The sequence below is a fragment of the Tenrec ecaudatus genome, chromosome 2 (assembly GCF_050624435.1).
Source record: "Tenrec ecaudatus isolate mTenEca1 chromosome 2, mTenEca1.hap1, whole genome shotgun sequence".
Classification (NCBI taxonomy): domain Eukaryota; kingdom Metazoa; phylum Chordata; class Mammalia; order Afrosoricida; family Tenrecidae; genus Tenrec; species Tenrec ecaudatus.
This window is the reverse complement of record NC_134531.1, coordinates 147,594,350-147,618,558: the sequence shown is the minus strand read 5'-3', so window position 1 is coordinate 147,618,558 and position 24,209 is coordinate 147,594,350. Positions and strand designations below refer to the sequence as shown.

The 24,209-nt window shown below is 41.7% G+C and overlaps 2 protein-coding genes across 4 annotated transcripts; both read right to left on the bottom strand.

Moving 5' to 3' along the window:
- Window positions 1-1,078: 1,078 nt before the first annotated feature.
- LOC142439380 (protocadherin beta-4-like) lies at window positions 1,079-22,319 on the bottom strand. Of its 3 annotated transcripts, none has more exons than XM_075541696.1 (2): window positions 10,107-12,583; window positions 1,079-1,427 (listed from the first exon to the last, which is right to left on the bottom strand). In XM_075541696.1, exons 1-2 carry the CDS (start codon window positions 12,378-12,380, stop codon window positions 1,293-1,295), a joined length of 2,409 nt encoding a protein of 802 aa, XP_075397811.1. In that variant the 5' UTR covers window positions 12,381-12,583; the 3' UTR covers window positions 1,079-1,292. The 3 variants fall into 3 exon arrangements, with proteins under 3 accessions (XP_075397811.1, XP_075397810.1, XP_075397812.1); XM_075541697.1 differs by lacking the exon at window positions 1,079-1,427 and adding an exon at window positions 21,429-22,319 and having other exon boundaries at window positions 3,682-12,207; XM_075541695.1 differs by lacking the exon at window positions 10,107-12,583 and having other exon boundaries at window positions 1,081-7,720.
- On the bottom strand, window positions 15,889-16,166 carry LOC142439382 (general transcription factor IIH subunit 5-like). The gene has a single exon (XM_075541699.1). The coding sequence runs from the start codon at window positions 16,146-16,148 to the stop codon at window positions 15,933-15,935; it is 216 nt and encodes a 71-aa protein (XP_075397814.1). The 5' UTR covers window positions 16,149-16,166; the 3' UTR covers window positions 15,889-15,932.
- Window positions 22,320-24,209: the final 1,890 nt, after the last annotated feature.

Genomic DNA, 24,209 nt, shown 5'->3' with positions numbered 1-24,209 from the left:
TTGATATGTTAGTCCTTAAGTGCTATTTTATATTTTGCTTTTGTTTTGCTCTTTTTTGATTTTATTTATACATTTTATAACTTACCAAGTTACTAGGATTTTTATTTTAAAATTCTATTTTAATGTGTCTTTAGTACTTTTGAATGTATTGTTTTAAATATCTTTTTTTTGCGACTGCTATAGGTATAGTATTTACTGATTTGTCACTTTAATTTAGGTATGGCATGATGACGAGATGACAGTTTAAGCAGAAATAAAGACTAGAACACTGTCCAAACCACAACAATGTCCAAAGCCACCTCCCATCTCCCCATCTCCAGGTTGATGGGACTGAACGATACCTCTTTATTAATTACAATGGAAATTCACTTTGTTCTAACTACGTTCAAAGGAAAGATCATAGAATTTCCCCTTCTTTCTGAAAGCATTCAGTCCAGAAATCCGCACTTGTGTTTGTCCAGAGACAAGAGGGAGCAGAGAAGCACTGTTCATAATAGCCAAATATTGCACCATTTCAACCATCTAATGACAATGGGAAGAATTATGAACTGTGGCATGTACATACCCCGGGAATTCTGTGTAGCACCGAGAGAGAAAGCACTAGAGTTCAAAAAAGTGCTGTGGGTAAGTTTCCAAAATGTGACATGTAGAAGAAGACGAACACAAATCAGTTCATGCTCTGCTGTTCTATTTATGTAAATTCTAAATCAGGCACAACCAACACATGATTTTAGAAGTGAGGATCTCTGTTATTCTTGAGTCTGTACTGCCAGTAAAGGGGTGGGCTGTGAGAGCCGTGATTCTCTCTCTCTCTCTGCCCCTGCTGCCAAGTCTGCCCACTTGTACAAATACATGGAGCTGAACATCAAGATTTGGTCACTTTTCTGTATGTATATTATAATTTAATAAATAGTTGCTTTTCAAATGCTACCCAATGAATATCATATTTGGGAAAGAAAAGCAAATTTGTTACTTCTCATTTCAGTACTTTCTCATATATTTACATTTTGAAGAAATGCGTGAAAAACAACTTGTAGAATACTGAATGAAGTACAACATTTCACTTTATTAAGTCAATTCATGACAAACTAAAAAGCAGAAGAAAAGAAGCATGAAAGTCAACAGAATGCATAAAGTTGTCTTAGTAACTATGTTAGTAACTATGAAAAAAATCCATTACAAACAAAAAAATCAAAGGCTATGCCAGAAGATAAACTTTTCTCTTTGACATCCTCAAACTCTCTATATAGGAAAGAATAAAATCCAGAACACATTTTCTCATGATCAGAGGCTTAATTGATTTCGAAGGCATTCCGGAATGCGGCATTACTGTCCATTTCTTTCCCAGCGCTCGCAGGTGGAAGATGAGGGATACTCGGCTTCAGAAATTTGAAGTCGTTTGTTCCAGACCCTCCTGACAGACATATCTCATACTGATAACTATGGGACAGGGTGCCAGTGTTGCTGCTGCCCGCCAAATGGTCTGGAAAGTAGCCCTCAGGAACCGGGTAGCCACACTCCGCTGCAGCCCTCCTCCTCCTGCACACTCTCAGGGCCACAAACAGGAGCACAGAGCAGAGGAAGAGCGAAGACACAGAAGCCAACGCAATGACCAGGTAGACCGTGAGCCAGTCGGCCTGCGCCTCGTCGCGGGCGCCCTCGGGCCGCGGCAGGTAGGGCTGCGAGAAGCCGTCCACCAGCAGCACGTGCAGCGTGACGCTGGCAGACAGGGCCGGCTCGCCATGGTCCTGCACCAGCACCACCAGCCTGTGCTGCGCCGCGTCGCGCTCGCCCAGCGGCCTGGCGGTGCGCACCTCGCCATTGTGCGCCCACACGCGGAACAGCCCTGGCTCCGTGGCCTTGAGCAGCTGGTAAGACAGCCAGGCGTTCTGGCCCGCGTCGCCGTCCACCGCCACCACCTTGCTCACCAGGTAGCCCTCCTCGGCCGCCCTGGGCACCAGCTCTGGGCAGGGCGCAGAGCCATTGGGCGCTGGCGGGTACAGCACCAGGGGCGCGTGGTCGTTGTCGTCCACCACCACCACGCGCACCAGCGCCTCGCTGCTCAGCGCCGGGGAGCCCGCGTCCGCCGCGCCCACGCGGAACTCGAAGGCGCGAAGCGCCTCGAAGTCCAGCGCCCGCAGCGCGAACAGGTGCCCTCGCTCCGCGTGGATGGACACGAGCGAGGCGAGCTCGAGGTGCGGGTCGCGGGGCGGCAGCAGGGAGTAGGTGACTTGGGCGTTGGTGCCCGCGTCTCTGTCTGTGGCGCTGACTGTGCCCAGGTGCAGGCCGGGACTGTTGTTCTCGCGGATGAAGAGGGTGTAGGAGGTTTGTGTGAAGGTGGGCGCGTTGTCATTGACGTCGGAGACCAGCACCCTGATGGTGTGCTTGGTTTTGAGCCTGGGGGACCCCAAGTCGGTGACGGTGATGGTGATGTTGTACTCGGCTCTGGCCTCTCTGTCCAGTGGGCTACTGGTAACTAGCATGTAAAAGTTTGTGAAGGTGGGTTTCAGGAGAAAGGGGAGGTCGTCCTGGATGGAGCAAATCATCCTTCCATTGTCTCCAGAGTCTGGATCTGATACACTGAAAACGGCAACCACCGTTTCCGGGGCGTTCTCTGGAGTAGGGCTGGTCAGTGTAGACATGGTGAGCTCCGGGGCGTTGTCATTCACATCCACCACTTCTACAGCCACGGTGCATTTTCCTGAAAGGCCACCGCCATCGGTAGCTACAATGTCCACCTTATGATATGGAATTGTCTCAAAATCCAACATTCTTTTCAGACGAATTTCTCCAGTAGTTTCGTCTATTACAAAAGGTTGAGTAGCTGCATCCCCTTGGAAGAGAGCGTAGCTTACGCTGCCATAAGTTCCTCCATCTAAGTCTCGGGCTGAGACAGCGACAACTAAAGACCCAAGGGGGCTGCTCTCTGGCACCCGTACCTCATAGAGTGACTGTGGAAACTCAGGGGTGTTGTCGTTGATGTCCAAGACTTCAATGTGGACTGTCATGGTCCCGGACCTGGGCGGAGTCCCTCCATCCAGCGCCACGAGGGTTAAACTGAGTTCCTTTTCTTCCTCCCGATCCAATACTTGGGCCAGCACTAGCTCTGGGTATTTTCTGCCATCCCCGCGGTCATGCGTGAGAACACGAAAAAGGGAGTTGGGGAGAATGGCGTAGTCCTGAACAGCGTTGCTCCCTATGTCAGAGTCCTGAGCTACCTTCAAAGGAAACGCAGTTCCTGGCTGGACGTTCTCGGGGATTTTAAGAAACATTTCTCGTTCTAGGAACTCTGGGGAATGGTCGTTGATATCTTGGAGCTGCAATTCAACTAGAAGAAACTGCACTGGGTTTTCCAGTAAGAGTTGAAAATGTAGTATACAGGGCTCAGTGGCCCCGCACAGAGCCTCCCGGTCTAGTGTTTCGTAGAGAAGCAAATTCCCGGACTTTACATCCAGCTGCAAGAGCCGTTTGTTTCCTTTGTAATGGATTTTCGCGCCCCGAGTGGCTAGTTCCCCCAACCCGAGCCCCAGGGCTTTCCCCAGGTCGCCCACAAAGGAGCCACTCTCAGTTTCTTCTGGCATGGAATATGTAATTGCCTCAGCATCAGCCTCCCACCAAAGCAACAGTATAACAAGAAAGGTAACTTGCCTTTTCTGTAGCCGTTTTGCTAGCGGAGTCTCCATTGTTCAGTCCTGGTCCAGAGCAGTTCCTTCAGCTCCGGATACAATCAATCCAAAGGATTTGGTTAAATGACCTCGAATTAGGTATTTCTGATTCTGATTTGCACTGGTATGCCCTCGCTGACATCTATGTCCCTAGACCTCACCTAAATTGCTTTCTTCTTTTACTGAGCGTTCAGGGTTCTGATTGCCAGCTTAATGGCGTCTCCAGCATCCAGGCTCTATTATGCACACTCTTAGCCTGCAGCGCCACCAGGCGTCCTTTTCATTTATTTTCCACTACTGCATACAGTAATTGCCATTTCATTTTCCAAACTTTAAATGTAGTATCAGTCAAAATTATTTTGAGTCGCAGAAGCGTTCCCCATAATATTTCCACTTTGTAATTATCGGAAGATCAAAACAAATATTTTCTGAGTGAGAATAAACGGATATATTGTGTTCTCCAAATACACACTTTATGAATGCATAAAGAAATTACTTGGGGGTGGTGGTGTTCTTGATAGATTATCGCCAAGAAACAAAGGTAATTAGGGTAGAAAAATTAAATATTATTAAAGAACCCTGGTGGTGCTGTGTTTTGTTATTGAACTGCTAAGTGCTGACATTCAAACTCGCCAGCTGCTCCCAGGGAGAAAGATGAGCCTGTCTGCTTCCATGTCTGTGGATGACTCGATGGCAGTATGTTTGGGATTTTCTTTCTTTTACACTGAGGTGAAGAATACCCTCAGAAGAGGCACGACTCAGTGGCTTTTCATCGGGTGAGCACATTTGTATAAGCAGAACCTAGTTTCAATAATTTAACAAAGACTATAACCCAAGAAACTCCTTCCTGCTATCCTCCCTCCCTCCAAAGTAAGCACTATTCTGAATTGTAAGATAATAGATCTTTAACTTTCATACACATTGAGTTATAGAATTGTTTTTTGTGTGCCCACATTACGTCTGTAAAATTCATATACTGTGTGCAGTTTCCTTCTAATTGGCTATATTCCTCTATTGTACAAACATATTGCAACTTATTCTCTGGTTGATGGACTTGGGAACTTTTCCAGTTTGGGGAGATTATGAGTAGTGTTTCTGTGAATATACTTGTCCATTTCGCTTGGTGGCCATGTTTATGCTTATAGGAGATGTTTTCTTAGAGGAGGAATTCTGTGCATTAAATTGCACACATATTCTTAGCTTTGGCAGCTACTGTGGAGCCGTTTCAAAAGGAGTTGTACTAATACCAGTTGCTCCATATATTTGTTAACATTTGATATTATCTTTTCCACTTTAGACGCTGGAGTGTGTGGTGGTATTATATTGTGATTTTAAGCTTCACTATACAGATAATGAAATTGAGCACATTTACACATATGTATAGGCCATTCATATACATTCTTGTGAATGCTTGTTCAGGTTTTTTTTGTTCATTTTGCTCTTTGGGAATGAATATTGCCTTTTTTCTTATTCTACAGACTTTCCTTAAATGTTCTGAATATAATCCTTTTTCAGATGTATTCATTGTAAATATCTCCTACTCTATAGTATGCATTGTAACTCTCTCTCTCTCTCTCTCTCTCTCTCTCTCTCTCTCTCTCTCTCTCTCTCATGGTTTTTTACGTAAGGTGTTTTGGAAAGATCTGGTGGTGCAATGCTCAGCCTCTCAGTTGCTAACTGAAAGCTTGTTAATTTACTCCCTGGGAGAAAGATACAGGTTTCCATGAAGATTACAGCCTTGGAATTGCTGTGGGCTAGTTCTGCTCTGTCCTACAGGTCACTGTGAGTTGGCATTGACTCCATGAGTTGGACTGTGTGGTTTATGGTATACTTTGACGAAGAAACACCATTTTAATACACTCTAACTTGTCAATATTTTAAATTTATGGACAATTTTGTTTTTTATTTAATATTTGCATTTAGATTACTCTTCACATTTAGACTTATAGTCCACCTAATAATAAATTGTTCATAAAAATACATTTGGATCAATTTTTCCTATATAAATATCCAACTGACCTACCACCATCTAATAAAAGAGGATCTCACCATTATTTTAGCAGTGTGTCTTTTTTTACACCAAAATATATTTCTAGGACTACTCAGGATCTGATGATGACAATGCTACTATTTCCATATATAGCAAGCAAGCAAGGAGACAGAGAGAAAACATCTATACCATCTACCCCATAGGGTCTCCAAGGCTGAGGCTATAATTAATCTCTATGGAATCAGACTGCCATATCTTTCTCTAATGCAGGGGCCTTGAATTGTAGAATTTTCAGTTAGTATCCACAGCACTTTTCTTGTAAGTATAGAGACACTAACTTTACTTGGGCAATTGTTTGCAATGTGTTCCTTCTCTCGCTTTCCCTGAAAGGTTGAAAGTAAACATATGCTATATATGCTTTTCTTAAATCTAGCCTGACAATGTGGTTTTTTGTTGTGTTACTTCACACAACTGAATTTAACATAGTATTTGATGTCTTTCTGTTTACATTTCCCATCTAAATGTTTTCCATTTCTTTCTCTTGTTTCCTTTTGATTATTCTGCTTGTTATTTTACATTAATTATGTTTTAAATAATTACTGGTTATTCTAGAAATTGTAGCCTTCATCTTTGATTTGTAACCTTCCAAATCAAAAAATTAATTTTACACTTCCACAATAATACTTAGAATGTTAGAATTCTTTAAATCCAATGACCTTTCTTCCCAACTTTATTGTTGTTAGGAATTTAAATTTTATAAACCTCTAAAATCCTTTTAAAAACTACTTTTATTGTCTTTTAACACAATTACATAGCTTTTCATTTCAGATATTATAATTCTCAGTTCTAGATTTAATGTCCCTTTTTAAATGTCAAGATGTCATTCTTGAATATCACTGGCAGCTGATTCTAATATCTGGACCATCTGTGAGTCATTTGTGTGTTTTTTCCTTTAGGTTTTATCTGTGCTATTCTTATGTGTGTGTGCGTGTGTAGTAATTTTTTTATTGAATACTGGATATTTATACTTAAAAAGTCCACGATACAGATGGTACTATCTCCTTCAGAAATAACCTACCCTTTTCCCCTGTTAACTTGATAGCATAGTGTCTAATAAAATGAATTTGTTCCAAACAGTCATTCTTCTTAAGCAAGGTTCATTGCTATCCTATCCTGGTCAGTCTTCAGCCCTCCAGAGCTTCCAACTGAGATCTTGGTGTATTCACCAAAGTCAATTCTTATGACAAGACTTAAACTTTAATCTCTGTATAGCAAGGGTATTAAAACTTCACTTTACTTTTTTTCTTTCCCACCTAGTTAGTCTTGTCTGGGCTGCTGCAGAGTCTTGAGGATGGAGGACAGCCAGGAACTTGAGTCTCTGAGTCTATCAAAGGTGATTGAATTTCCTCTGTCCTGCACCAGAATATTTCATCTATTTTTCAGATTTGTCAAATTAACTACACAAGTAATTTTACACCTTCAAGGATTTTCCTTTTTTTAGAACTATTAGCCTTTTTGGTTCTGATTATATCATCTACTTTCTGATCCTTCAAAGTAGACAAGCCAATTAATGTGGGTACAGAAAGCCACAAATATTTGCATTATTTAAAACTCAGACTATTTAAAATTATTTTACAGCTTTTGGTAGCAAAATAAGATATCTTAAAGATTGTTGTCTACATTGCTTTGAGTAGAAAATCATGTATTAAACTCATATATTGCACTTAGAAGTAACAACAAATTGTAAAATATGCAAATATAATAGAAATATCTTAGAAATAAGTGTTGTCAAATAAGTGTTGTCAAATAGTCTCTATTTTTATGCTTAACAATGGAAGCAGCTTAGTATTCATAAGGCATACATTTGGATAGTAAAAGTTATCAGATACTAATAATTTTATTTTAAAATATTAATTGACTCTACATCACAGTTTGGTAGTGGTCCCTCACTGGTAAGAAATGATCCATCCTTTATAAGATACATTATATTTGTTTTGTTTGGTCAATCTCATTTGGATAATTATATAAATTGGAATTTTCTGGCAAAAACAAAAAAGTGAACTTTGATTTTCATGATACTGAAATACATTTGTGAAAATTCCAATAATATTTCTTACTTGTCATCAAATGAAAACTTAAGTTAATTTTATGGCTAATAATAAATGTAAACATCATCTGTGTTTATATCATTTCCTCATTTCAGCATTTAGATTGATAAAAGATAAAACTTATGGTTCCAGAATAACTTTGTCTGTAATTCTTTCATTTTTATTGTAATATCTTAAGGAAAAAGTCAGCCAGGCAAACTACAAATACTTGCTACAGTAAAATAATGGCTTCTATTTTAGAAATAAGCAGCTTAGATTACAAGGCCAGCTCTTCAATTGCTCACATTGTTTCAAAAGTTCAACCAACTGGACTTACAATTATACTCATTCATAAAATTTAGCTAGCTGGATATTACATAATCAGAATCCTTGGCTTATTAGACACAACATAAAACTATATTATAATTCATTTAATTACTATTCTTAGTCAACATATTTGAAAAGGTAATTTTACCCTAAATACTTGAAAATTACACTAAAGGAAGAAACAGAACTCATGCTTCAGAAAGAAACATTATTTTATTAATAAAGACTGTCCATGTCTGTAACTATGGTAGTTACATAATCTGGTGTCAATGTGAGACACAAGAGGATTAAGAGAGAAGGGGTGGGGTTTGGTCTGTCAATTGGGTCATAGCCAATGAGACCTCTGTGTGGGCATGGCCTTCTCCTCAGAATCCTGGAAATCCCTGTTTTTCCTTCCTGGAGGCAGGAGAGACAATCTCTCTCTCTCAGCTCACACCCTTGGAGACGCTTTACTGATAAGACACATGCCACCACACTGATAGAACCCGTGCTCTGGGAACTGAAGAAACCACGTGGAGACCCCTGCCAGTGCTGAGATGCTTACAATGCCACTGGATCCAAAGACTCTCTACCCACTGGCCTGTGATCATTCTGTATTCAGTGCCACTGTAGGTGTTTAGTGAGTCTGAAGAGGACTTTATGGATTGGCATCGGACATGTGGGCTAATATTGGACTTATGGGCTTGGACTGGATTGGGTTAGAATGCTTTCTTAATGTACAACTACCCTTTATATAGAACTCTCTCTTATACACACATGAATTTCTATGAATTTATTTCTCTAGTCTACCCTAACACAGCAATTAACTTAAAATGAATATCTGATATAATATGGTAATTGATCTTGGTTATTCTAGAACAGTCAAAATTCAGAAGAAACTCCCTGAATCTTTTGAATATGAAAAGAAGCTGCAGGAAAACCAAGAGAAATGCGTGTCTTAATCTCCACTTGGACATCTGTGTATCCACATAAGATTCCATCAAGAATTTCATGTGTGAAATATTTTAAGGATAATATCAAGCTGTGAGTTGAGTTTTATTTAGTGAAAGGAATATCAAATTTTTATTTCTAATTTTTACAATGGTAATATTAATGAGTAATAGCACGTAGAATGTGCTAGGTAGACTCACTGCCAGCGAGTCGGTGCTGACCCACAGCAACCCGATAGGACAGGGTAGAACCAGCTCTGTGGTTTTCAGAGAAACGAACTCTTTACAGGAGTAGAAAGCCCGGCCTTCCTCCCATGGAGCAGCTGGTAGATTTGAACTGTATACCTTGCAGACATAGCCCATTGAGTAGCCACTTTGCCACCAGGGTTCCTACATAGGTAGGTATTAAGCAAATAAATAATACCATCCATACAAAGCACTCATAATGGGAGAAGAATCCACAATTTTAGTGGATCCAAATTAATTTAAATACACATAACATGTTATTTACATAACATTTGGGAGAAACAAACGCATATGCCACATTACATGTTCATGGCGACTTTGGTGGTTTGGGCATGCAGGTTAGCAAGAAAGGCTGAAATTTAAATTTAAAGGAATTCAAACACACTACCCTCACAAAGATAATTATATGATAAAGACCAGGACCACATGCATATAGAAATCAAGATCACAGCAAAACTAAAATATGTTTTAATAATAATGTAAAGATCAATTATCAAATGAAGGTCAAATGTGGAGAAAATACACCTATTGAATATATTGTGGAATTAAAAAACTTAAATGCAAGCAATGTCAATAAAAAGGGCAACAAATTTAGGATTATGAAGGTCAGGGATAAGCTCAGAATAGTGGCATGCATATTTAGGTAGCGATATAATTTACTATTAGAAAGGCCTTTTCATTGGATTTAAGTTCGCTAAGGTTACTGAGCGAGTCACGAGACCAAACACAATACTTAACTGAATACAGAGCTATTCCTACAGTTTTCTTTTACTTCTCTCCCAGGCTCGGGAACCAAGAGATTGGAGGTTATGGGCTTCAGAAATTTGAACTCACCAGTCCTAGAGTCTCCCGTCACAGACACTTCGTACTGGTAGCTCTGGGACAGAGTCCCAGTGCCGCTCACATCCACTAAGTGGCTTGGAAAGTGGCCCTCAGGCACTGAATAATGCTGCTCCCAGGCGGCCCTCCTCCTCCTGCACACTCTCAGGCCCACAAACAGGAGCACAGAGCAGAGGAAGAGCGAAGACACAGAGGCCAACGCAATAACCAGGTAGACCGTGAGCCAGTCGGCCTGCGCCTCGTCGCGGGCGCCCTCGGGCCGCGGCAGGTAGGGCTGCGAGAAGCCGTCCACCAGCAGCACGTGCAGCGTGACGCTGGCAGACAGGGCTGGCTCGCCATGGTCCTGCACCAGCACCACCAGCCTGTGCTGCGCCACGTCGCGCTCGCCCAGCGGCCTGGCGGTGCGCACCTCGCCATTGTGCGCCCACACGTGGAACAGCCCTGGCTCCGTGGCCTTGAGCAGCTGGTAGGACAGCCAGGCGTTCTGGCCCGCGTCGCCGTCCACCGCCACCACCTTGCTCACCAGGTAGCCCTCCTCGGCCGCCCTGGGCACCAGCTCTGGGCAGGGCGCAGAGCCGTTGGGCGCTGGCGGGTACAGCACCAGGGGCGCGTGGTCGTTGTCGTCCACCACCACCACGCGCACCAGCGCCTCGCTGCTCAGCGCCGGGGAGCCCGCGTCCGCCGCGCCCACGCGGAACTCGAAGGCGCGCAGCGCCTCGAAGTCCAGCGCCCGCAGCGCGAACAGGTGCCCGCGCTCGGCGTGGATGGACACGAGCGAGGCGAGCGCGAGGTGCGGGTCGCGGGGCGGCAGCAGGGAGTAGGTGACTTGGGCGTTGGCGCCCGCGTCTCTGTCTGTGGCGCTGACTGTGCCCAGGTGCAGGCCGGGGCTGTTGTTCTCGCGGATGAAGAGGGTGTAGGAGGTTTGTGTGAAGGTGGGCGCGTTGTCATTGACGTCGGAGACCAGCACCCTGATGGTGTGCTCGGTTTTGAGCCTGGGGGACCCCAAGTCAGTGACGGTGATGGTGATGTTGTACTCGGCTCTCTGCTCTCTGTCCAGTGGCCTCTCTGTTAACAGGGTGTAGAAATTCTTGAAAGTTGGTTTTAGAATGAATGGCAAATTATCTGGAATTGAGCAAATCATCTTTCCATTGTCTCCGGCATCTCTGTCTCGGATTCGGAAGATTGACACTACGGTTTCCGGAGCATTCTCTGGGATGGAGCTGGTCAGTGAAGATAAGGTCAGCTCCGGGGCGTTGTCATTCACATCCATCACCTCTATGATTACAGTGCCTTTCCCGGAAAGGCCGCCTCCATCTGTGGCCTCGATGTCCACATGGTAAGAATTTATTTTCTCAAAATCCAACTTCTTTATCAGTTGGATTTCTCCTGTGACATTATTTATTGAGAAGGTTTGTTGAATTTCATCTGATGCTTGGAACAAGTTGTAGGAAACACTAGCGAAATTTCCAGAATCTGCATCCCTAGCGGAGACTCTAACTACTGGGAAGCCCACTGGGCTATTTTCCAAGACCTGCGCCTCATATGGGTTGTGCACAAACTCAGGAGCATTATCGTTGACATCCAGGATGATGACTCGGACCATGACAGCCCCAGACCTGGGCGGAGACCCACCATCCAGAGCCGTAAGAGTTAAACCGAACTCCTGCTGCTCCTCTCGGTCCAGCGCTTTCTCCTGCACCAGCTCTGGATATTTTTTGCCCTCAGAATGATTTCTAGTGCGAACATGAAAATGAGAATTGGGACTGATAGTGTATTTTTGAAGACCATTACTGCCCACATCCAAATCCTGAGCTAATTTCAGTGGAAATAAAGTCCCTGGCCGACTGTTTTCCGGTATGTTCAAGAACATTTCCCTGTCAGGGAATACTGGAGAGTGGTCATTTATATCCTGGATCAACAACTCTCCCTGAAAAAATTGCACTGGTTTCTCCAGGAACACTTGGAAATGCAGTACACATGGCTCAATAGGGCCACATAGTTCTTCCCTGTCTAGTTTCTCCCTCAGAAGTAAGTCTCCAGTCTGCCGGTCCAGCTGCAAACGCTGCTTGTCATCGTCAGAGACCACCCGGGCTGACCGGGCAGCCAGTTCCCCAGTTCCCAGGCTCAAGTCTTTTCCCAGGTGGGCTATGGAGGAGCCACTCTCTGTTTCCTCCAGCACAGAATAACGAAAGGGCTCAGAGCGAGCCTGAGATACGAACAGCATCAAAACAAAGAGGATCACTTGCCTGTGTGGTTGAATTCCCTCTAGTGCTTCCATTTTGGTGTCTGGATACATACAGCCGATTCCTTTCAGCAACACAAAAAGACGGCATACATTCGATTCTGATTTTTTGCTTGGCGGAATCGCCTCAAAAATCGTCTTTAATCTTAAAGTTGTTCAGTATACTGCTGCTCTAACCCGCTGAGAACCCTGGACTGCTTGCGATTCTTCTTCCGCGAGGTCTTAAACCCGGTTTCACAGCACAAAGGAATCTGGGAGCCTTTTAGTACTGAGTAGTCACACCTTAGCCAGCAGCGCCACCCTGCGTCTCCATCGAGAAGTTAATATTTCCAAGTCGTAGCACCAAGTACCCAAATCAAAAACCGTGTTAGGTGTAAAATAGAGATTTTATCAACTCGATTTCATTAAATTGCTCAATATATATGGCTATACCACTAAATTTTATGAACTAGAATCATTGTGAGTACAAAGTAAAAACATATCGTAGTCTCCACACACCTCAATGGAATTTCAATTCATTGCGTTTCCCTTTTGTGTAATCTAACCAGGGGAGAGAAGTTCTTACAAAATATCAATTCGGTTAATAATAGTTATATCCCCCAAGTATGTGAGAACTTTCAGATGATGCAAGGTTGTTGAGGTCCTCTGTACCACACGACAAAGGGGGATTATATTTTTATTTTAATTATATTATTATTTGAAGGCCACAGTTTCATTATTTTCCTAATGATCTGCAAATACAGTTTTTTTAAAAAGGCTCTGCATAAATCATCTCACAAGGTGAACCCACATTAGATTTCAAAGTAAGGCAAATGGAGTGAGAAACACAGCTCCTTAGACGTGGAGAGGAAATGAAAGGGGTTTCACAGAAAGAAAAGTAAAACTCAGAGATCACGCTTATTCTACGTGGCAATTATCAGGATAATATCAAGATACAGTCAACTTTTTAAGAATTATACAAATTTTAAGATAATTTAAGTGTAAGCTCATTTAGCTATATTTGTGTTAAATGAGTTTGCCTGTTTTCACATCCAACTTGTATCCCAGATATCCTATTGCTCAACTAACTGAAATGGAGGGAGGGGGCGAACAGTACCGATTTAAAGCATTTTAATCAGCGAGCAAAGTGTGCTCAGGCCTTCTCTACTCATATAGAGTGGAGAGAAGAAAGTCTTCAGTAAAACGGAATACAGCACAGTGGGGCGGAGTTTAAAGAACCTGCTCCAAGTCATGTGAAATAGCAGAGACAGGATTTGGACAGGTGGCTCCAGAGTCCACTCTCTAAGCCGTTTAAGAAGAATTGGGTAGGTAAAGTACGTTTTCTATATTTTAGATCCAAACTTCAGTTTTGCCTTGATTGGATATATATCTTTAAACCAACTAAAACCAAAACTACAGCCACCAAGTTAATTTCATCTCATAGTGACCCTCAACAGACACAGTTGAACTTCCCATTAGGGTTTCTGAAAGTATAAATGATTACAGGACCATATAGTCTCATCTTTCTCCCTTAGTACTTGAAGGTTTGAACTGCCAATCTAAATACCTCTTACATGAGATGTATTTTATTCAAGTTTTCAATTAACATTAGAACCTTTAAAATACTTTGACTTACTTACATATAGCTACCATCAAAGAGAGATGCTTATAAAACCTAAAAATTTGGGAAGAAACTAAGTATTCATTGTTTTTTGTTAAGATTATTAATTATGTATAACATAACATTTTAAGAGTAACATATAATTAATTAATTGTGTGTAACCCCAGATATTGGCAAAATTACATATGTTTAGATATTTTTAATGTGTTATATTCTGGTAAAAGGGTTTAAAATCAATTTAAATTTTAAAGAAGGGGGGAGCCTAGGATGGCCTAGTACACTGTGTCACAGATTCTGGTCCCAAATGGTTTCAAGTGCATCCACTATATTATATCTTCTTACCTGGAAGAAGAGTTAAGTGAGGTCAACTATATATGATCACCTGTAAAGTCATTGCATTATAATTAAGAGGTGTACCATCCAGCTTGAAGGATTAATATGGGGTATGCACCTAAATAACTTTCAAACAGAAAACATGATATTTAAAAATATTTTTCCATTTAGAAAAAGGAAATGGAATAGCCACAATGGCCCTCAGGGAATTAAATATCAGTTTTCATCCCACCCTGGTAAAATATAGGCAAGAGCTTAAAATATCATTGATGGAAGGAAAACTATCATGTTAATTTAAATGAAAATAGTCCTAAAGTCCAAAAATGCTGAATTCCCACAAGACGTTTTGAAATTAAATGAGAATTTTAAAATTCACAATGATTTGGAAGCTATGTTGTTCTTGAAATGGGGAAGACGAGGGATATTAAAGGGTAATTAATGATCGAGTGCTACGTCAGTGGAATAGGTGCTAGACTTTAACTAGCATTTATCACATCAGAAATTCAGGTTAACAATTGTTGGGTAAAATGAAAGATTTGTGGATTTTATTTGAAATTCTTCATGATCATGGTATCACCCATGCCAGGTATTTATTTGAATTTTTAAAAATCATTTTAATGGGGGCTCATACAACTCTTATCACAATCCATACATCCCTCCATTGTGTCAAGCACATTTGTACATTTGTTGCCATCATCATTCTCAAAACATTTGCTTTCTACTTGAGCCCTTGGTATATTTGAAATTCTTATAAAGGAAAATATCTTCTGGAATTTTTACTATTCTGGGTAAAATAATAAATGATAGATAGACAAGCTGGCTAGTTGAATGTAATAGATATAGAGCAAACAAAACTGCTCATGTGGTGAAATTGAACTACGCTTTAATCTCACCCAGATTTCAATACTTAAAAAAGAAATCAAATCCATCAATATGCAATTGTAGAAATGAAGTATTTGAAGAATTGTTCATATAAATACGGCAAATTTTGACTTTAGAAATCTGTGATAGACTATAAAGCAATTTATAAAAATTCTTTATAATACCTACTACAATAAGTTTCTAAAAAGAAAACAGTTTCTGTGTTTAATGTATCAAATTATTCAAATGATGAATGTTTAATAGAAAATATTCTTTCAAATTATGTAAACCCTCCAGCTTTGTTCTATTTTTAAGATGTTGGCTTGGCTATTCCAGTTCCTCTCCATTTCTATGTTAATTTTAGGATCAGCTTGTCAGTTTTTAAAGACACCAAAAAAACCCTAAAAAACCAGGATTGTGATAGTGATTGCACTTAATCCATAGACTGGTTTGGGGAGTATTGCCATTTTAACAGTATTAGGTCTTCCATTCTTGTATATTTTTCATTTACTTATGTCTTCTTTAATTTCTTTCAACAACAATTTGTAGTTTCCAGAAGAATCTTACTTTTTTTTACATTTGCACCTTAATAAACGATAATAAAGTCCAAATCACAGGCAAGTATTTAAGCATCTTCTTTTCTCTTTTTAATTATAAGGTACAACAAAGTCCATCCAGGGGCTTTTTCTGAACCTATGACCCGTGCCTGTCGCCTGCCCCTAGAAAGGTTTAGTCAGTAGCAAAGGACCCTGAGCGGTGATGGTCTGTTTCTTCAGTTGCTGAAGAGCACTGGGGGTTGACATCTAGTATTTTCACTTCTGGATAAGAGACCAAGCGTTCTGGTCCATTAACTCCCCTACTTGCGTCCGGAAGACACTGAGCAGCTCTGATACCACAAAGACATGTGTATCATCGATATCCTGAATGATGAACTTCTTCCACAGGGCATTGGACTCGTCTGAGAAGAGCAGGAACTGCTTCATGGCTGGGTCACATTCTATGAGCACTCCTTTCAAGATGTTGACCATCTTTCACAGTCAGCAGGTACAGATGACCTTGAGAATTCTCCACCCACAGTCTCAGCTCAGCCTCCAGAGCCTGCAGAGCACTGAATCTTACTATTTTGAATTATTTTCTTAATTTCACTTTTGATTGTTCAATACTGATTTTTGTATGTCAACACTTTTAGGTGACCAGGACTAGATATTTGTATGCTTACACTGTATTCTGCAACCTTGACGAACATTTTATGTCAGTAGTTGTGTGTGAATTCTTTAGAATTTTCTTTATAAAGGACCATGTTATCTACAAATACAGCTAATTTTATTTATCCCATCCCAATATAAATGCTCATTTCTTTTAACTACCTTTTTGCCTTAAGTAGTCCCTCCAGCAAAATTTTGAATAGATGTGAGATCTCAATAAAACATTATGAAGTATCAGAGGAAAACTGAGACCATGAGAAGTAGACATGAAACTGAACGAATGGATTTGAAATGGAAACTTTGAGAAACAAAGAGTAAGGACAATATGGAAATAAAAAGAAATATATTAGACATCCTCTTAGTGGAAGGAGCCCTGGTATTGTGGGTTAGAAATTGGGTTGTTAACTGCAAGGCCAGCAGTTAGAAACCACCAGTGGCTCCTTAGGAGGAAGCTCAGGCTTTCTACTCCTATGAAGAGTTACAGTATCCAAAGCCAACAGGGGCATTCCATCCTGTCCCGAAGGGTTGTTCTGACTCACAATTGGCTCAGTCTCAGCGAGTTAAATTTTTTTTAAAAAATGATTATCTGTAGTTAGGCACAAAATACTTAAAGCAAGCTTTTCTCTTTGAAAATTTGACATTTGGGTTACTTCTGGACTTTATTCTTTAGTGCAGTTAATTTAGATTTCCTTCATGATATTGCTCTCTCCTATTTAGAAGTTTCTATTTTTGTACATCTTCTCTCAATTACACTGTAAGGGGTAGAGTGTTGTTGTGAACAGACAAATGTTTATTCAGAGAGACTACTTATGCTAAATCATGTCAGGATGAAATCTGATGGAAGGAATCAAGGGAGGAAACAAAGAAATACTACTACTACTTAAATGTTAAGCAGTTATATAATAAAGTGGGCTTAGATTGCAGAGTGCTCTTATCGCCCCAAACTAAACCCCACTGCATTCACTGGATTCTACTGAATAGACCGCCTACATAGGGTTTCCAAGGCTATAGATATTTATGGGTACAAATAGCCTCATCTTTCTCCTCCCCAGTGTCTGCAGAGTGAAATGCCCATGGGTTTGAACCATCCACCTTGAGGTGAGCAGTCCTACCCCTACCTGACAGCATCACCAGACACAACCGTTATCTCTCTATATATTTGAAATGATAAGGATGCAACTCTGAGGTTGATAACATTTTCAGCTCAGAATTTATAAACAGAGTTTTGATCCTACCAGACAACTTTCTAAAGAATATCTTCAAAGGCATCACATTAGAATATCCTGGATAAAGTGGGAGAAAAAGGAGGGGAAAAACCTCAACACTCTAGAAGAAACTAGACTTCCTGTTCCGAGAGAGACAGGTGTGAGCCTCCAAGACCATGGCCCTTAGTCACCTTTCAGATTGAGAAAGGAACTCACCCCCATGGCTCAATTTTCAGCCAAACAATAGCGAGGTCTGGAAGGGCAAGAATAACACCAAGAAAAGGCATGCTACTCTTTTGTTTACAAAAGGGATACACTTTAGAATCACCATTGAGATCAAAAGGATGGTATTTACCCAAGGCCAGAGTTCAGAGGGTTAGGAAAGAAGGCGGGAAGGGGAAGGAAAGACAGGGAGCGGGAGGGCATTGAAATGGAGGAGTTGAAATAAAATGTGCACGAACTGTTGACTGTCAAGTAGATGGTCTGTTCTGTCAACCTTCACCTACAAAATGAACAATAAAAAGTTGTGTGTGTGTGTGTAAAGAATATCTTCATACCAAATGTAAAAACCGAATCAGATGTTCAACATAGATTAATTTTAGTTATTTTTCCTTCAGACACCACCAATTCACTTTTGGCAGCCCCATAATACTATCATTTCTGTTAGTTTATGACCAATATAAACATTGAAATAACAATTACAAATATGAATACAGGAAATGAATGAAAAGTGCTACTTTTATTTGAGTCTCACCCCCTTAAAATTATACATCACTATATCTCAAAGAAACTACATCCTTATTTATACTCGCAATAGCCATAGACAAAGCGTTAGAGCAGCGGTTCTCTGCTGCGACTCTTTCATACAATTCCCCATATTGCGGTGACCCCCCAACTATAAAATTATTTTCATTGCTACTTCATAGCTGTAATTTGCTACTGTTAGGAATCATCATATAAATATCTGATATGCAGGGTGTATTTTCATCGTTACAAATTGAACATAATTAAAGAATAGTGATTAATCACAAAACAATATACAATTATACATCGTGAAATATTTCTAATTACAAATAAATGAAATTTTGTTTTGCAGCATGGTGTAGCATTGGTATCTTGATGCCGGGTACTTGTAGGAGGGTGTGTTTGCATGTAGGCGGATCTGCCTGGAGACCAACAGAGCATCAGTGCCTCCATTCCTAAGATCATGGGATATATGTGTTTTCTGATGGTGTTAGGCAACCCCTGTGAAAGGGTCCTTCAACCCACAAAGGAGGTCGCGACCCACAGGTTGAGAACCACTGCTTTAGAGTATTTATACAAAGCACTATATGAATATATTCAACATGATAAAGCATAAGATTGATGGTTTGAAAATCTTTCTACATGATTTTCAATAGGGGATCTGAAATGTGATTTTAATATTATCTTTAATAAACCGGTCTGAAATAACTATTAAAGGTTAATGAATTAATTTTACATATTAGAACAGAAAAAGGACCATGACTATGTTTGTAAAATTGGAAGCAAATAAAAAAGAGAATATGAATGAATTAACTACATAGACAGTCAGATGAGTATATAAACATGTCAAATCAAGTAGACTCATGCTTTTAAAAACTCAAAGAATCTCCAATCACTTTTTGCTTCAAACTGTTAATTAAAGCCTAAGCTATTCCTGCGATTGGAAGCTAGCTCTTGCTTGCAGTCTTGCTCAGGGTCTTGAGTGAGACCACTAGGGATAATTGGCTTCAGAAACTTGAACTCGGTCACTCCAGAACCTCCTGCAAGACACACTTCGTATTGGTAGCTCTGGGACAGGGTTCCGGTGCGGCTCACGTCCACCATGTGGCCTGGAAAGTGGCCCTCCGGCACTGAATAATGCTCCTCCCAGGCGGCCCTCCTCCTCCTGCACACTCTCAGGCCCACAAACAGGAGCACAGAGCAGAGGAAGAGCGAAGACACAGAGGCCAAAGCAATGACCAGGTAGACCGTGAGCCAGTCGGCCTGTGCCTCGTCGCGGGCGCCCTCGGGCCGCGGCAGGTAGGGCTGCGAGAAGCCGTCCACCAGCAGCACGTGCAGCGTGACGCTGGCAGACAGGGCTGGCTCGCCATGGTCCTGCACCAGCACCACCAGCCTGTGCTGCGCCACGTCGCGCTCGCCCAGCGGCCTGGCGGTGCGCACCTCGCCATTGTGCGCCCACACGCGGAACAGCCCTGGCTCCGTGGCCTTGAGCAGCTGGTAGGACAGCCAGGCGTTCTGGCCCGCGTCGCCGTCCACCGCCACCACCTTGCTCACCAGGTAGCCCTCCTCGGCCGCCCTGGGCACCAGCTCTGGGCAGGGCACAGAGCCGTTGGGCGCTGGCGGGTACAGCACCAGGGGCGCGTGGTCGTTGTCGTCCACCACCACCACGCGCACCAGCGCCTCGCTGCTCAGCGCCGGGGAGCCCGCGTCCACCGCGCCCACGCGGAACTCGAAGGCGCGCAGCGCCTCGAAGTCCAGCGCCCGCAGCGCGAACAGGTGCCCGCGCTCGGCGTGGATGGACACGAGCGAGGCGAGCGCGAGGTGTGGGTCGCGGGGCGGCAGCAGGGAGTAGGTGACTTGGGCGTTGGCGCCCGCGTCTCTGTCTGTGGCGCTGACTGTGCCCAGGTGCAGGCCGGGGCTGTTGTTCTCGCGGATGAAGAGGGTGTAGGAGGTTTGTGTGAAGGTGGGCGCGTTGTCATTGACGTCGGAGACCAGCACCCTGATGGTGTGCTCGGTTTTGAGCCTGGGGGACCCCAAGTCGGTGACGGTGATGGTGATGTTGTACTCGGCTCTGCTCTCTCTGTCCAATGGCCTCTCCGTTTCCAATGAGTAGTAATTCTCAATGGACGGTTTGAGCATAAACGGGAGTTCTTCCGGGATCGAACAAATCACTCTCCCGTTGTCTCCGGAATCTGGGTCGGAAATTCTGAAAATAGCTACCACAGTCTCCAGCGAATTCTCTGGAATGGGGCTGTTAAGTGTCGATAAGGTCAGTTCTGGTGGATTGTCGTTCACGTCTACCACTTCAATTAGGACTGTTGATTTTCCCGAAAGGCCTCCGCCATCCTTGGCCTCAATATCTACTTCGTAAGTTCTAATCGCCTCAAAGTCCAAATACTTGAGTAGTTGGATAGCACCAGTAACTGGATCTAGTTGTAAAGTTTTATGAATTTCTTCGGAAGCATGGGAAAATACATAGGTTATTGCCCCCAAATTTCCAGTATCTAGATCAGTAGCGGAGACGGTGACAACGACAGCGTTAAGGGCGCTGTCCTCTAGAATTTGAACCTCGTAGAGGGACTGTGTAAATTCTGGAGCATTGTCATTTATGTCTAAGACCAGGACGTGGATCTGGGCTGACCCAGAGCGGGGCGGAGATCCCCCGTCCAGGGCCCTGAGCGTCAAGTGGAGCTCTGCCTGTGTCTCTCGATCTAGACCCTTGTCCAGCACTAGTTCTGGGTATTTTCTTCCATCCCTGCGACTGCTTGTGAAAACGTGGAAATAGGGATTGGGAATGACTGTGTAGTTTTGGAGACTGTTTCTCCCCACATCCAAGTCCTCAGCATTTCCCAAAAGAAACCTTGTTCCTGGTGGAGTGTTTTCTAGGATTTTCAACTGCATTTCATTTTCAAGGAATATGGGAGAATGGTCGTTTACATCTATGACTTGGAGCTCATTTGTAAACAGCTGCAAAGGGTTTTGCAGCAGTACCTGAAAGTCTAATAGACATGGCTCTGTGAGCCCGCACAGCTCCTCCCGGTCCAATTTCTCATTCAAGAGCAAATCCCCAGTCTGGTGGTTGAGCTGAAAATGCTGTACGCTCCCTTTGGACACAACTTGGACCCTCCGCGCGGCCAATTCTCCTACCCGCAGCCCCAGATCCTTTGCTAGGTTGGCTATGAAAAAGCCTCTCTCTGTTTCCTCTGCCACAGCATAGCGACCGCACTCGGACACAGTCAGAGACCCACCCATCAAAACAAAGAGAAGTAGGACTTGCCTTTGTCTAAGAAAGCGCTCCCCTCCAGCCTTTGTTGCACTTTCCGCCATGGTCTTCCAGGAAATGTCACCCAGCGAGTCCCAAGATAGCGCTGGAAAGGGCACTTTTTGCCCCCAATCTTTGGAGACAGATTAGAGAATAATCCTTCGCAGAGGCTCTGATTTGCTTGCTTACAAGCCTGCCTAGGCTCGCAAACTCTCAACCACTGCACTGAATTCGTGCGTTTCCTAAGAATGGTATGCATAATAGCTGTCGTTTATTTCGCCTTCTTAGTCAACAGCGCCACCATGCGTCCACGAGCAGTTTCAAATTCTCGGTTTTAGTTTTTACCCTGCATTTTAATTCCTTTTACTAGACCCAGTTAACGCTGGTGGTAGGATTTCGTGTGTTTAAGCCAAATAAACACAATTTAGGGAAGTGAAATACGTTCTTTGTTAAAAGAAGTGTTTGCTCTTAGTAGAGTCCTCATTTATGATTTTGCACAAATGTGTACCTTCTGGTACTGTTTATTACATGTAAACAAAAAAAGTCCTAAATAATGACATGCTGCACTATCTTGTATGTGATTGTCTTTCTCTCTCCAATTTTAAAAATGCGTATGAATTACTTTTAGAGTTAAAGACGATGTTACTAGAAGATGTTTTGCAAGCTGATGATTATAAATAGATTCAAAGAGTATATCCAGAGGGCCACGGAAGTTTAATTCCCACATTTTCACTTCCACTCAAAGAACAATTAGTGCTTTTCCTGAACTTATTTCAGCAATTTTTAGTTATTATTTCATCTGTATTAAATTATCTCCACAGACGTTCTTGTGCTTATAATAGATGTTAGGTACAGGTAAAGAGACAATGTCGAGATATTTTATTTGGTTTTCCATCTAATGATGCTTGCAGACTTTAAATGGATGTTCAAACAATATGGAAAGTGCCGTGTAAAAATACTATTTACTGAAAAGTTGCAATAACTAGCTTATTCTAGGGTCTGTGAATGTGCTATTTAACCCGGAACACGAAGAATGAGAATGATTTTTCAGGATAAGGTTGTAGAATGAGAAGATGATTTAATACACAAGATGCTGATGTGCATTGTATGTAAAGAAAGGACAATGGACACACATTTCATGTTTCAAGAGTAAATAAGAAGAGAAAATTGAAGAGGCAAACTGGAGGCAAATAATCCCTTCTGGATTTTTATTCTAAGGATAAAGGGAGTCACAGCAAGGTGTTAAGCAGAGAAGTGAAACAGTACAAGTGGCTCCTGTTTAATATAGCTGCTTTCTATATTGCCACCCACTTACCAAAACTGTACTGAAATCTTGTGTATTGAGCTAATTTTAATACCAGTGATACAAAAAGTAACCGCATTTTTGTTCCAAAGTGTCATATTGTCTTATTTAACCATAATGGTAAGCTACTGAAGTTGCTGTTATTATATCTGGGGGGTCATAGAAATTACATGATATACCCATGATCTTACAAGTAATGCATTAGCTCGTCAGAGACTTTTGGTACCAAGATGGTGTTCTATATCTCTACTATTCTCCAAATGAGACCTTCACTTCATATTTTAATGCTAACAGTATAGTTCATTCAAATATACTTAAAATTAAAAAACATGTAAAGATAGGCCAAGGCACATTAGGAATTAATGTGTTAATGTCTGGCTCAGAAATTAAGCAGCTAGCAATGAAGAATTTTGGGTAAACCATTTAGGGAACTACAAAAGGGAATTTAAATTACAAAATTGAAAGCCGCAATCCCCCCACATGTATTCCTTAAGCCAGTGGACAGGAAAGACTCAAACAGGAAGGGATGAAAGGGGGGAAATATGGAAGAAGTAGATACTATGAACTGATACCTGCATAATGTTTGAAAAACAGACTAGAACACAATAGAAAAAAAATTTATACTGCCTTGTATATCGAAGAGCATATAAGGTCCCAGCAAAAAAAGTCCTTAAATTTTTTAAGGTATTAAAATGTAACTATAGCACAAATGAAATAATGACAGTTCTTTCTTTTGCCATTCAAATTTTTTATTAAGAACTTACAGTGTCCTAGTGACCGTGCTAATCATGTAATCAATGGGGGAGTCTTTGAAAAACATACCTCTATTACCCAAGGAAAGCATAGAAGCATTTGCAAAAGTGAAAAAGAATAGTGCTAGTACAAGGAGACAGTGAAAAAATAAATCCGTAGGTCTAGAGACATTTCCCCCAGAGACTTACTTATCATTGATTCCTACATGTTTCAGAAAAAATTTAAAAAGCACAATGCCAAGCTTTGTTTCAAATCTCAAAAAGTTGATCAAGAATAAAGACATGCTCTTCACACACAGGTCTCTTCAATGTTAGTGGAGTACTCAGAGCTAGTATAAGATATTTTTGAGAAAACACTTTATTGTTTTAGGTGAAAACTTAAAACACAAATGAGGGTACCATTGAACAATTTTTGTATAAAATTATCCGCGACATAGTTACAGTTTCTACAATGTGTCATCATGTGCATTGTTTTATTCTTCTTGTTCTGTACCCATTTATCTGGTAGAATATTTTTAGTAATGCAAATGGGTTTTTGAAAGTTGGAATTGATTCTCTATATGATGTAGATCCTGAAGAAATCAGGATGTGAAGATACATGCACACCTGTGTTCATTG